Source organism: Dicentrarchus labrax, unplaced genomic scaffold (assembly GCF_905237075.1).
Source record: "Dicentrarchus labrax unplaced genomic scaffold, dlabrax2021, whole genome shotgun sequence".
NCBI lineage: Eukaryota > Metazoa > Chordata > Actinopteri > Moronidae > Dicentrarchus > Dicentrarchus labrax.
The window spans coordinates 18491441-18504061 of record NW_026136718.1 but is presented as its reverse complement, the minus strand read 5'-3'; the positions used below and the strand labels follow the sequence as shown (position 1 = coordinate 18504061).

The window sequence follows — 12621 nt, the reverse complement described above, 5'->3', positions numbered from 1 at the left end:
CATGTGAGGTTAAATGATCAAAGCAGCTTGGAGCCAGACTAAAACAGGATCAATAAAATCGTGTTTGGTTATTTACATGTTTAGCAATTTTCCATGTGTGTTGGCTCATTAGTGAGACCCACTTCTCTTGGGTTGTTGTGGAACAGTGAATCTTTGCTAATTTAAAATTGATTTTCTATGGGAAAGGGAGTGCATTATTGTCCATGAGAAAATATATTTCCTAACAAATTGAGCTGCTATACAAAATTATGTTTGAAAATATGTATTTTTTATGTTAATCAAGATGATGGATTCAACGTTTTAATGGATTCTCCTAAAGAAAAGGTCTTTTGACTTCTGTGATGTAGCCTTCAGCAACAAAACAAAAGCAATCTCTAGGCACCCTGTTGAGCTTTGAGGTAGAAAATGAAGAGAAAATGATTAAATTTTTTGGCATCTTTTAAGAAACCAAAACACAGGTGCTGTTCATTGCATGTGTATCACGCCACTACCCACCTTTACACACATAAACAGAGAATTGTGACATTTAACTAAGAACAGTGGCATTGGGCCCAGTGTCACACTGTGTATGAGTGTGTGTGTGTGTGTGTGTGTGTGTGTGTGTGTGTGTGTGTGTGTGTGTGTGTGTGTGTGTGTGTGTGTGTGTGTTAGTGTGAGTGAGTGTTTAAAGGTGGGGGGATGGTGCACTGACACACAAGCTGAAGCTTTTGAATTTTCTGTGCGCTCAGATTAGTCCAAATATTTTTGTGCATATAGTGGCATGTCACTCTTCATCAGTAACATTTTACTCAAAAATAACCCAGTTTAATTCATCTGTTTGAGTCATTGACATTAGCCCAAAGAGGTTATGCGTATTGTTTCTGTCTGTATCTCAACAAGCCGTGCCAGCCTGTGGCGTTTACTCCCTGTGTGTGAAGTACATGTTGACCCTAACATGTGCATACTGTATGTGTATGTTGGTATTTGCATTTTGCGTAGATGATGAATGAATGTCCTCACAGCTACAGCACATGCATGAAATTACACACCACGCCCTGTTATCCAGATGATTGACAGCTTTTCTAAGTAGGTCATCTATGTAAATGTCAGCCTGTCAGTTTACATCAATAGATGCAAAGCAAAGTCAGCACCCTGTGACCAAAGTCAGGCGGGCTTCACTCTCTGTGGCCATATTTACACAACACTGACTGCATAAAGACATATTGCACTGTTAGTCAAAAATATATTCTCAGAATCACAGGCTTTTTTGATCCATTCATGTAGTACTTAACATCATTTACATAGATTTCTAGCTTGTTGCGCTGGTCCTAACCAGCCAAACCACCATGCAATGTCAATTAAGCAATAGGATTTATTAGCTGTAGCCTTATATTTTAAAGCTTGTTCGTATTATTTTCTTACATGATAAACAAAGTTCCCAGTTCAACAGGTAATTCATTCAAACTTACAGATATTTTTATGTTTGCATATGTTTGTAAATGTGATTGGACAAAATATTGGACATACCTTCCAACCCAAACCACACAAACACAAAACCACCACTAACTACAGTACGGCCTTAAAATATATTTTCTGTGGGGTTTTGCATTTGAATGTGTAGGTGTCCCTAATCAACTGGTACCTCAGTGTTTTTCTCCTCCCTCAATCTTTTTAACACACCCTTTCTTCTCTCTACAGACTCTACAGGGCCAATGAGCACAGCCCACACTCACCACTCTCACATGGGTGGCATGGTGGGCCACCCATCAGTCATCAGCAGCTCCAGGCCCTTACCGTCCCCCATGTCCAACCTGGGCTCGCCAATGAATGGCCTGGCCTCGCCCTACCCCGTCATCACATCTTCTCTCGGCTCGCCTTCTGTATCGCTGCCGTCCACACCCAACATGAACTTTGGACCACTCAGCAGTCCACAGGTGAACAAATGTGTGGGTGTTTTGATGGTCTTTAGATAGCAGTGGGCATTGTCTTAATAGGCTGTCTTAATAGGTTTAGGTTCAAATTATGATGTTTGGTGCATTCCAGGTGTAATAAAAAACATGGCTTCACCTTGCCTTTTCCTCAGGTACCTAGTCAGTTGGTGAAAAACATGCAATATCCAGAAAGACATTTGGAAACAGGGTTTGTGTGTTTAAATTACAGACAAGTCAACTCAACATTAAACTTCTATTCATTGCTGCACTCTCTCAAGCTAACAAATTCATCCACAGAGGTTTATATTCCTTCAAATGACTAATTTTGGCAAGGTCCATCTGCGTTAAACTATCTTGTTCTTTGGTTAGTCATGTGACTCTAATTCTTGGAATCTCTGACAGCGGACAGGAGGTTGAAGGTTAGCCATATCGAATGTGTTTGGCTGGCAAACTTTGGCTTTGCTCTCTCTCCCTACCCTTCTGCTGACCTTTAAACTTCTCGCCCTAAAGGTCATCCTTGAGTTCTGTGTTACTGCTGTCATGCGAGGGGACTTAAGACGCACTCCAACTATTAGCCCTTTAATGGATTACTGAGAGAAAGGAGAAAAGGGAAAAAGAGCAGCCTCCATTTTCTTTGGATTTCTTTGCTCTTCCTCACCATTTCTCCTATTTTTTTGTCTTCTCCTGCCACTTTTCTCTGCTGGCTTTAGTCTCTTTCATAGTTCTTTCTCGGTTATTATGCCAAGGTTGTTCATGATCCTATAAATAAATAAAAACAGAAACACCCATATGACTGCCCTTTTTACTGTCTGGCACAAATGACTATGAGAGAAAGGCCTGGTGGTGCGTAGTCTTCTGAATGAACTACAAACCCCACAAGGCTCAGAGCTTTGATGATCGGCACATAAAGAGACACACACAGAGGCTGGATCGAGGCCAGTGCTGCAGGGCACAGCAGACAATGATATACATTGGTTCAATCCCAGTATGGATCTGTGCCTTTAGGGACAGTTGGGGTTGATACGATTCTGTGGTGTAACTTATCTTTTCACTGCTCTGAACTGGTGACCAAGCCGCCATCAGGTCATTGTGTCATGTGACATCTCACACTATTTTCATGGGTGAACTGAAGTTCATGAGCAGTGCTGGGCTGAATTCAATATTTTATTTGTGCCATCCATTCTAGTGAGATTTAGGTTTTCTACTATCATCTCATTTTTATCATCCCTTTTAAAGGCCCGATCAGTATTTCCTGATAATATAAATTACATGTTTATCATGTACAAGTATAGAAATGAAAAGTTTGATTCCGTATTTTGTAAAACATTCATAACTCAGTAATATAATATAATATAATATAGTTATGTTGTAGTGTTTAGGGCTGCAAATAAATATATATATATATATATATATATATATATATATATGTATTCTTTTTTTTCATTACTGAAAAAAATGGCCATCACGATTTCCCAAAGCCCAAGCTGACATATACAAACTGTTTGTTCAATCTGACCTACAACCCAAAGATATATCAAGAAATAAGTTTTGTGGCTCTTTTTCTTGCTCAGAAAAAAAAAAAAAAATCACTTTAACTATTAAACTATTATGAGAAAAGTCCCTGCTTAATTCTCTGTCAAGCAACTACTTGATTCGTTGACAGATTCTGTTTAAAAAGCTGTTAATTTTAGTGATGAGACACATGTCTGGCCCATTAAAGACCCAAGTAAACCTTACATGTGTAAAGCAGTGTGTTCTTCATACCATGTGTTATATAACTAATGTATGATGCATCAATAATCCATACACAGTGCTTTTAGCCATTTTCTTCAGCAGTATGTTTTCTGTATTAAGCAGCATGTACAGTATGTATGAACAACTGTTTGAATTCACCACAAGACTTATTTTTTCAAATCACACGTATAAAATTAATTATTTGTTAAAACTAAACCGTGCACTGAAGAGGAGTAGCTGCCCACTATTGGCTCACATAAGCATGTACACAGGGGGCTGAATGTTCATTTAAGTGACAGTCTGCCTTTGGGGCATCTACAGTGGGAAAAGGTGGTGGTGGTGTAGAGAACTAGTGAGCTCAGGGAAGACTGAAAGACAGAAAAATCTGTTGTATATTCTCCTGTAAGGTCACAGGCCTGAGTTCAGTCTGCCATTTAGAGGATATTCAGAGGAGAGTGCATACTGTAAATAAGTGATAGGAAGAGCCTGAGGTGACTGTGGGAAAGATGTCCTGTATGTCACGCTGCATCAAATATATAGGACAGGAGGGCATATGTAGGTCAGCCTTGTTGTTTCCACTTGGAGTGCAGATGTTTGCACCTAAACAACTAAACAAACAAAAATGTGTAGCACAAATATGCATCCCGCTAGGCGCTCATCGGCAAGAGAGGGTCAAAGGGCACAAGGATGATAAGAGGGAGAGAGAGAGAGAGAGAGAGAGAGAGAGAGAGATGTAGAAGTCAAAAGAAAGCAGGACTAACATCTCCAATATGTTCCACCCCTCTGAGTTATAGGGAGCGCCAATTATTGTAACCTCAGTGGGTTGTTCACACCTTTACATCTCATGGGGCTGCTTGAGCTCACATATGAGATATGTCTCATGGCATCAGAGCCACTTTAATTAAGGTCTGAATTGTTGTGGATCCACCTAGGATGCTATTATAAGAAGCTGATAATTAATGAAAACTGAAATTTGAACTGGTGAAACAAGTTGTGTGTTGATAAGAAATCTCAGTGTCTGAGCAACAAAATTTCACTCTTCTCAGAAAGTGGTAGAAGCTGCGAGCGCCCTCTGCTGTTTGTACATGAGAACTGCACTTCTGCACACGTCACTCCTCTCATAGGCCTCCCCCTGTCAACAAACATTAAAAAACCTGTATGACAAGCCTCAGACAGATGCCTTAGCCCCACCCACTGACCGAGCATGTGATCGCATCCGAGTCACTTTCACAATGAAGTGTGTGGGTGGGGAGAAAAAAGTGGGTAAGCGGAAGACACAGTGAGAAAATAGAGGGAGGGGGGAGAGTGTCATGAGACGGGCTAACACTTTTCACTTTTACTTCCCCTCTGCTTCCTCCCTGCTCTGTTCTGCTCGTTCAGTTCTGCCCACCTCAGCTTCAACTCTTTGTCTCTGTTCTCTCTTCTGTCTTCCTGTTATCCTCAGATGAATTCTATGAACAGTGTTAGCAGCTCAGAGGACATCAAGCCTCCACCAGGCCTACAGAATCTGGGAAACATCAACTACCAGTGTACAAGCCCGGGGGGAATGTCAAAGCACATCTGCTCCATTTGCGGGGACCGCTCCTCAGGTAATGTTAGAGGGTGAAGATGGTGGAGAGGCATGGGCAAACACATTTACACTCCCACTCACCACAAACATCGCCATGCAGACTGACTGATAAAAACATAACAAAGAGATTGATTTGAAGGTTACTTGCCTGGCATTTTGTCAGATTCAGTAGTGCATATGTTGATTTACTCATTGCTAATTTAGACGGTAAAACTCTGAGTGAGCAAGTGAGCTCAGCAATAACTGAAAGTTATTGACATTGCATCACCGCTGCAGAAAGCTGCAAGTCAGGAAAGAGAATGCAAATGGAGAAAAAAGGCATCTTCAGATTTATTACAACATCTATAAAGAGAGGCTTTGTATTATAATTCTGAAATAAATACAGCTAGCCAGGTATTTTTCTCTAGCATCAACAGGAATATCAACAAATCTCATGCCTTGTTTGCCACTGTTGAGAAGCTGACTAATCCCCCAACAAGGTTAGCTGCTGACTTACTATCTCTCAAAGGGTTATGAGGTTGTATCTTCCTTTAGTGAAAACAGATTGAAAATATCAGAATGGCCAATTCCTCCATGTCAAAACAATGTGAACAGACCACTGCTGCAGCAGCAGCACAGAAACAGTTTAGCTGGACTGTCAACATCCACTGGTATCAATACACAAACTCTGGAGGATATAGTGTAGCATCTTAGTTCATCCACCTGCTGTTTTGATACACTGCCAACTAGGCTTTTCAATGTGTTTTCAGTTGCTTGGAAATGGATGTGCCCTTCTATCTGGAATTTTTCCAAAATCACTAAAAAACACTGCAGTTGTTAGACCCCTTCTAAAGAAAGGCATCCTGGATCCTTCAATACTGAATAAATATGGACCGATCTTTAATCTTACCTTTATTGGAGGTTTTTGAAAGCTTCTGATACAACTTACCTACCTTTTTAAATGTAAATTACCTTTTGGACAGAGTTTAGTCTGGCTTCAGACCACATCACAGCACTGAGACTGCACTCATAAAGGTGTTACATGATATTCGTCTCAGTACTGATTCAGGCTGCTTGATCTTAAGGCAGCCTTTGATACTAGGACAATAAAACGCTTGTTGACAGACTGGAAAAGTAGGTGGGATAATCTGGTATAGTCCTCAGTTGGTTCAAATCATATCTTGAAGGCAGGGCCGATGTTGTTGCCATGGGTGATCATAAATCTGAGCGGATCATCATGACACGTGGAGTCCCCCAGGATTTTGTTCCTGGGCCGCTATTTGTCAACCTGTACGGCTCTCTCTAAGTAAAATCATACATGACAGTAATGTTGCGTTCTCGAAGTGACTTCAAGTGGTCTCTTAGACTCATTCTCAATATTTAGAGCAAGTAAACAACTTGATGCAATGTGCTACTATGTGGCCCACAGATTGAACCAACTTGCTGATGATCTTAACCCCCACCCTAGCATCTTTCAAATCTAAATTCAAATCTTTCTCTACTGCACTTTTATTTCCTCTGTTGCATTTGGGGCTACTTTATACTGCACTTTAACTGCACAATGTATTTCTGGTCTATTCTATTTGTATTTTATTTAATTTATGTTTTCTATTTCATTTGTTCTGTTTCTCAAAATCTTAAGTCATTCTCTCTTAATGCATTTTAGTACAGTTTTTATTGCTTATTGTTTTTGAATGTCATGCGAATGATTTTCTTTGGCTGGGTAAAGCATTTTGAATACTTCTAGTGCTTGAAAGTTGCTCTACATTATAAATAAAGCTGCCTTGCCTTGCTGTGCATTTGTGTAGTTGCTAAAATCTTTATTTGTTGTCAAGGTATTTACAAAAGTTTACATGTTAACCCTTTATGTACTTGGAGATATAGGCCTATTGCTGGCACAAAGCAGTACTGATGCTGTGGACTCTTTTTCCACAGGGAAGCACTACGGTGTGTACAGCTGTGAGGGATGTAAAGGCTTCTTCAAGAGGACCGTCCGGAAAGATCTTACCTACACATGTCGAGACAGCAAGGAGTGCCTGATTGACAAGCGCCAGCGAAACCGCTGCCAATACTGTCGCTACCAGAAGTGCCTGGCCATGGGCATGAAGAGAGAAGGTGTGTGTGCAGGTGTGAGACGCTTAAGGATAGTTCTGATGCTGTAGGCTTGTGTTCTGTGATATCTTCGATCCCACAAACCCATTATTACAAATGCATGCTGTGGGGATAAGAATTGTTAAAGCCTGCAGAAATGTATTTAAAATTCTAGTCAAGAATAATACTACAAAAAATACTAATCATGTCAGGCTAAACTCCATGGAAATATGTACAACCTGATGCAGTGTCTTGGATTTGAATAAGTATAGTAGTTTCAGTAATGCTGAAAAGACAGATACTAAAATGATCAGGGATCAGTAAAACTATTTCAAGAACCAGTATGTAGGATTTAGTGGCATCTAGCAGTGTAGTTGCAGATTTAAATCAACTTGTCTCGCCCTCTCATTCCAAGTATGTAGCAGAAACTATGGTGGCTGTGAAATTCGCCAAAAAAATAATTCAATTATCCGTTTAAGTCATTTTTCAAGCAAAATGCCAAACATACTCTGGTTGCAGCCTCTTTATTGTGAGTCTGTGTTTCTTTTCTTTGTGAGAATAAACTGAATGTCTTTAGATCTTAGACTGTTGGTTTTGAAAGAAAGAACATCTTGAAATTTAGGGAATGGGTTTGGGAATTTTTTACAATTTTTCCGACATTTTACAGTCTGCTGTTCATAGTCAAACTGTAGAGCTGAGATTCTCTTACTGTTGTCCAGCGCAGAGTTGAAATTTGTGATATTACGGTTTTGCTGATCTAGTACAGGACAATAAGTATGGGGTGTTTGACCTTAAGTGTATGTGTTTGTGTGTGTGGGTGTGTGTGCAGCGGTGCAGGAAGAGAGGCAACGTGGGAAAGAGCGGGGGGAAAGCGAGGTGGAATCTACCAGCAGTTTCAATGAGGAAATGCCTGTGGACAAGATCCTGGATGCTGAGCTGGCTGTGGAGCCCAAAACAGAGACGTACAGTGACGGCAGCCCCAGCAACTCAGTAAGAATCACAGACACTGACCTTGATTTGGCCAAGCGCATGAACTATTAATCACTGTTTTTTATCATGAGGCTGAGGTGGCACCTAACAGATGGGGGAACCACCGTATGATAAAAATGTGCTGCTGAGTAAAGAAGCTCTCTGCTATAGTGAAGCTGAATGATGGAATATGATCAATCCAAGTGAAAGTCAGAAAAAGATGCTTGCTTATATTTGAATGTTTGAGATTAGTAACCAAATCAAAGATAAATAACACAAGCTGTGTAGGTTTTGGGACTGAATCCAGACTCAAAGTGTTTCTCCGTAACTGAATCAAGCTACTGTTTGTGCGCTGTTCACATAATCTGCTGACAGTTGTTCTGAAGTCTGTTTTTGTTTTATTGCAGTACTTGACTTGAGAATAATCTGAACCTACAGGAGCCTCAGTAGCTCCTCTCCTTCGACTTTGAAAAAAACAATTTGGAAATTTTCATTTATCATTTATCAGGCCAAGTAATTCTTGAAAGTAAAAAAAAAGCATGACACACTAAATAAAAAACCTTTTTGTTACATCTGACCTGGTGGTTTTCAGCTCTCTCTATATATATTTCCTCAATAGCGGGGCCTACTAATCTCGAGTCCCTCTAGCAAGGCTATCTGTGGATTCCAAATCCAAAAAAAGAAAAGTCTCGGAGGAAAATGATAAATTTAATAGTGCATGGACAGATTTGTTTGCTTTCACTACTGTACCAAAGCTGCTGAGGCGTGAACTGCAGGGAGAAATTTAAATTATAACGCTCAAATATGTTTTGCGGTTCCCAGCAGATTTAGTTTTTCTGTTATTTGTTTTTTCCCAAATATGGCTCTTTTGATAGTAATGATTGCTGACCCCTTATGCAATCCCGAAACTAACTAACAGTTAAGTAGGCACTGGGTTTTCCCAATTTTTAGGTGCATCTGTACAATCTCATGCAGTCCAATACAACAGCTCCAAGCTGTTTAACTCTGGTGTCTTTCTTAGTCTTTCTGTCCCTTTGTGCATGTAAACTTCAAGACGTTTACCTCAAGAAGAAATTGTTGGTTAACCAAGCACCCAAAGATATCCGCAGCTCCACCTGCTGTTAGAAAAGCCACTGAAGGAGTTTACCAGCACAATTAATATTTTGTTATTGCAATCTTCTTCTTGTTCCTCTCCAGACCAACGACCCAGTCACCAATATATGTCAAGCAGCAGACAAGCAGCTTTTCACCTTGGTGGAGTGGGCCAAAAGGATCCCGCACTTCTCCGAACTCCCCCTCGATGACCAGGTCATCCTATTACGAGCAGGTAGAAACACACACACACACTCCCATCCATGCAGCAGGAGATACAAAATCAAAAAACATGAAATACAAAAAGAAACAACATCTTATGGTGGTGTAATGTTTCCTTCAGGGCAGTTATTCATCCCCAGGCAGGCAGTCTATTTAAGTCTTTTACATTTGCTCAACACATTTTTGCCATCTAGTTTAATGGAGCAGTGAAACCAAATATAACTGGACTATTTGCCAAGTCCCAACAGTGCGGTTTGCAGCCGCACCGGTGCTGACCTCTGCTGGTGAGAGTTTTAACACACAGGCCTGAATGAGGAAGTAAAAAAAAACACAGACACGAGAAGAATATTTGTAGCTTTAGAAATTCATGTCATATATAATTTATACAAACGTGAGAAGGACTTTAAGGAAGGGATGAAAGGATGGAGAAGTCACAGATGTTTGTTTGTTGCATCCAGGCTGGAACGAGCTCCTTATCGCCTCATTCTCGCATCGCTCAGTCACGGTAAAAGATGGGATCCTGTTGGCGACGGGGCTCCACGTACATAGAAGCAGCGCCCACAGTGCTGGAGTGGGTTCCATCTTTGATAGGTGGGTAGCATTCAAAGACAAGGCAATAGTTACTGTTGTCACACCTAAAATATGAAATAATGTAATAGTCACACTGCTTTAGAACAAGGCTTATTTGCCCTCCTATCTAAAAAGTCTGGTAGTGCTGTCTATCATCGAGATGGTGAAATTGCAAGTTAAATTTGAGAAGTTTGTATTAATCAGCCAACCTCAAACCACTGCAAATATACAACATTATTTTGTGGTCTGAGGTGAGAAAATGTTTGCCAAATGTCTGTATAGGCTACTGCGGCCTTTTGTGGTGTCACATAAATGGAATACTAACTCTTGCAAAATATTTAAAGACTCCCTCTAGACATATTCAGACACATGCAGTGTTGTCTGCTTGGAATAATAATGTGTGTTTGATTTATTTTATTTTTTTCACAAAAAAGTTACTGCTTCTGCTTCATTAGAAATTACAGAATCTATCAATATGAACATTTTCTGGAGTTTTCCAGTTTTCCTGCTCCTACTTCATTGTAAAGTCCATTCTCAGTGTATGTGCATTGATGGCTTCAAGTTTCTACAACACACTTGTAGAAGTTGCGTACTGGACCAGGACTGACTTACACACTATTTGGGATTTTAAAATCAGATTTTCAATGAGCACAGAGAAACTTTCCACTTTCAGCAGATGAATGTGGAAACATCCTTCTAGTGTCAAACTCTGCACATACAGCATTCTGCACAGTGAAGATCAACCATCCAACTGTGGGAAGATACAAGAGTAGTGGGGCTTTAACAAGAAATGGGGAGAAAGTATATATTTTGTGTTTTGGGTCCATTAACCTTCATTGTCAACACTCTCTAATGTTATTCATTTGATCTCCCGCAGAGTCCTGACAGAGTTGGTATCCAAAATGAAAGATATGCAGATGGATAAGACAGAGCTCGGCTGCCTGCGAGCCATCGTCCTCTTCAACCCAGGTCAGCTCAGCCTCCATTTTTCCAGTAAAGACACCGTGGCTTTGAGATATTGTGGCTTTAATGTTTTATCAGTTTAATGTTTGGCCTGATTGTGAGTATGTGTTTGTTTCAGATGCAAAAGGTCTTTCAAACCCACCAGAGGTTGAGGGGCTGAGGGAAAAGGTTTATGCCTCATTGGAATCGTACACAAAACAGAAATACCCAGACCAGCCTGGCAGGTAGGAAATGCATACCATTACAGCCTCAATCAATATCAAATACCATTATTTAATTGCTGCCTTGTGTTGCACAGTACAGTGAAGTGTGCAGATTACATTACCGAACAGCTCTTACATAACTTAAACAGTTACATTTAAAGGGAGTGCATGTTGTTGAGGAGTTGCAATTGATTATTTTTATTTACTGTTGGGAGCTAAGTAAGATCAACAGGTGAGATAAGAGCTTTCAATTTCAATTTAATGCTGTGGACACTTAAAGTTATAATTGATAGCACAACAGAAATGAGAATAACATAAGATATAAAATATTACCCTATTGGAAAAAAATATTGATAATGTTATGTAAAAGCACTGTATTAAAAGTCAACTTTTTGCATTCAAAATTAACATTAGTAAATTAAACTTAAAGTAAAAGTCAATTTCAGGAGGAGGAGTGTTAAACTACAGATGCTTTTAGATGTATGCAGCATTTTTTTAAGTTAAGTTGTAGGTGGTACTAGGTCTGACTAAATACACTGTTTCATAATATGCAAATCAAACAGTGAAATGCAAATGCATAAATCTTGATAAAAAAAAAGTAACTAGTAACTACAATTGTAGTAGTAAATATATTTTAATCAAGAATGATAGAATATTGTAACCAAAGTTGTGATACAGTTTTATAGATGTTTGAATGGTAAACATGATGATGATTTTCTACATAATAGGAAATGATGATAGCACTTTTTTCTCCTTTTCATACCTTCCGGCAGGTTTGCCAAGCTGCTCCTCCGCCTGCCCGCCCTGCGCTCCATCGGCCTCAAGTGTCTGGAGCATCTGTTCTTCTTCAAGCTGATCGGGGACACGCCTATCGACACCTTTCTGATGGAGATGCTGGAGGCTCCGCATCAGATCACATGACACCAGTCCCCCCCTTCCCCCTGTATATACTCCCACGTTGTCAGCAATATGAAGATGGAATAAAAAAAGACTTGATTCAAACTGTAAAACAGCATATTTTGTACCTAGCAAAACATTGTAATTAAAATTGAACAAAAAGTATTTTGAGGTTGTGGGGCCGGGTGGAGTCGTGAGACGGAGGATCGAGTACACTGTCAAAATGAATTCTAATAGAATTGTTAACAGATTACTTTTGTAAATAGATAATTTCAGGTGTCCGTTTTAAAAGCAACCCAATGCAATTTGAAAAAGAATCATATTTTATTCAAAGAGGAATTGTATAAAAAAAAGAAACCATCCTTGAATTTCTTAAAACACATTTGAGAATTCTTACAGAATAAAGTTATTTAAAAATGTA

General features: G+C 39.7%; 1 protein-coding gene across 3 annotated transcripts in view; it reads left to right on the top strand.

Moving 5' to 3' along the window:
• The window catches only part of rxrgb (retinoid X receptor, gamma b), a 27629-nt gene extending 15008 nt beyond the window's left edge, over positions 1-12621 (top strand). For 2 of the 3 annotated variants that reach the window (XM_051376946.1, XM_051376949.1), the window contains exons 2-10: positions 1678-1913; positions 5089-5233; positions 7129-7320; positions 8114-8274; positions 9451-9580; positions 10026-10158; positions 11015-11106; positions 11219-11324; positions 12077-12621. In XM_051376946.1, coding sequence (XP_051232906.1) covers positions 1678-1913; positions 5089-5233; positions 7129-7320; positions 8114-8274; positions 9451-9580; positions 10026-10158; positions 11015-11106; positions 11219-11324; positions 12077-12224 — 1343 coding nt within the window. In that variant the 3' untranslated portion in view covers positions 12225-12621. The remainder of the gene's footprint in view (positions 1-1677; positions 1914-5088; positions 5234-7128; positions 7321-8113; positions 8275-9450; positions 9581-10025; positions 10159-11014; positions 11107-11218; positions 11325-12076) is intronic. The other variant, XM_051376948.1, reaches the window with a different exon arrangement.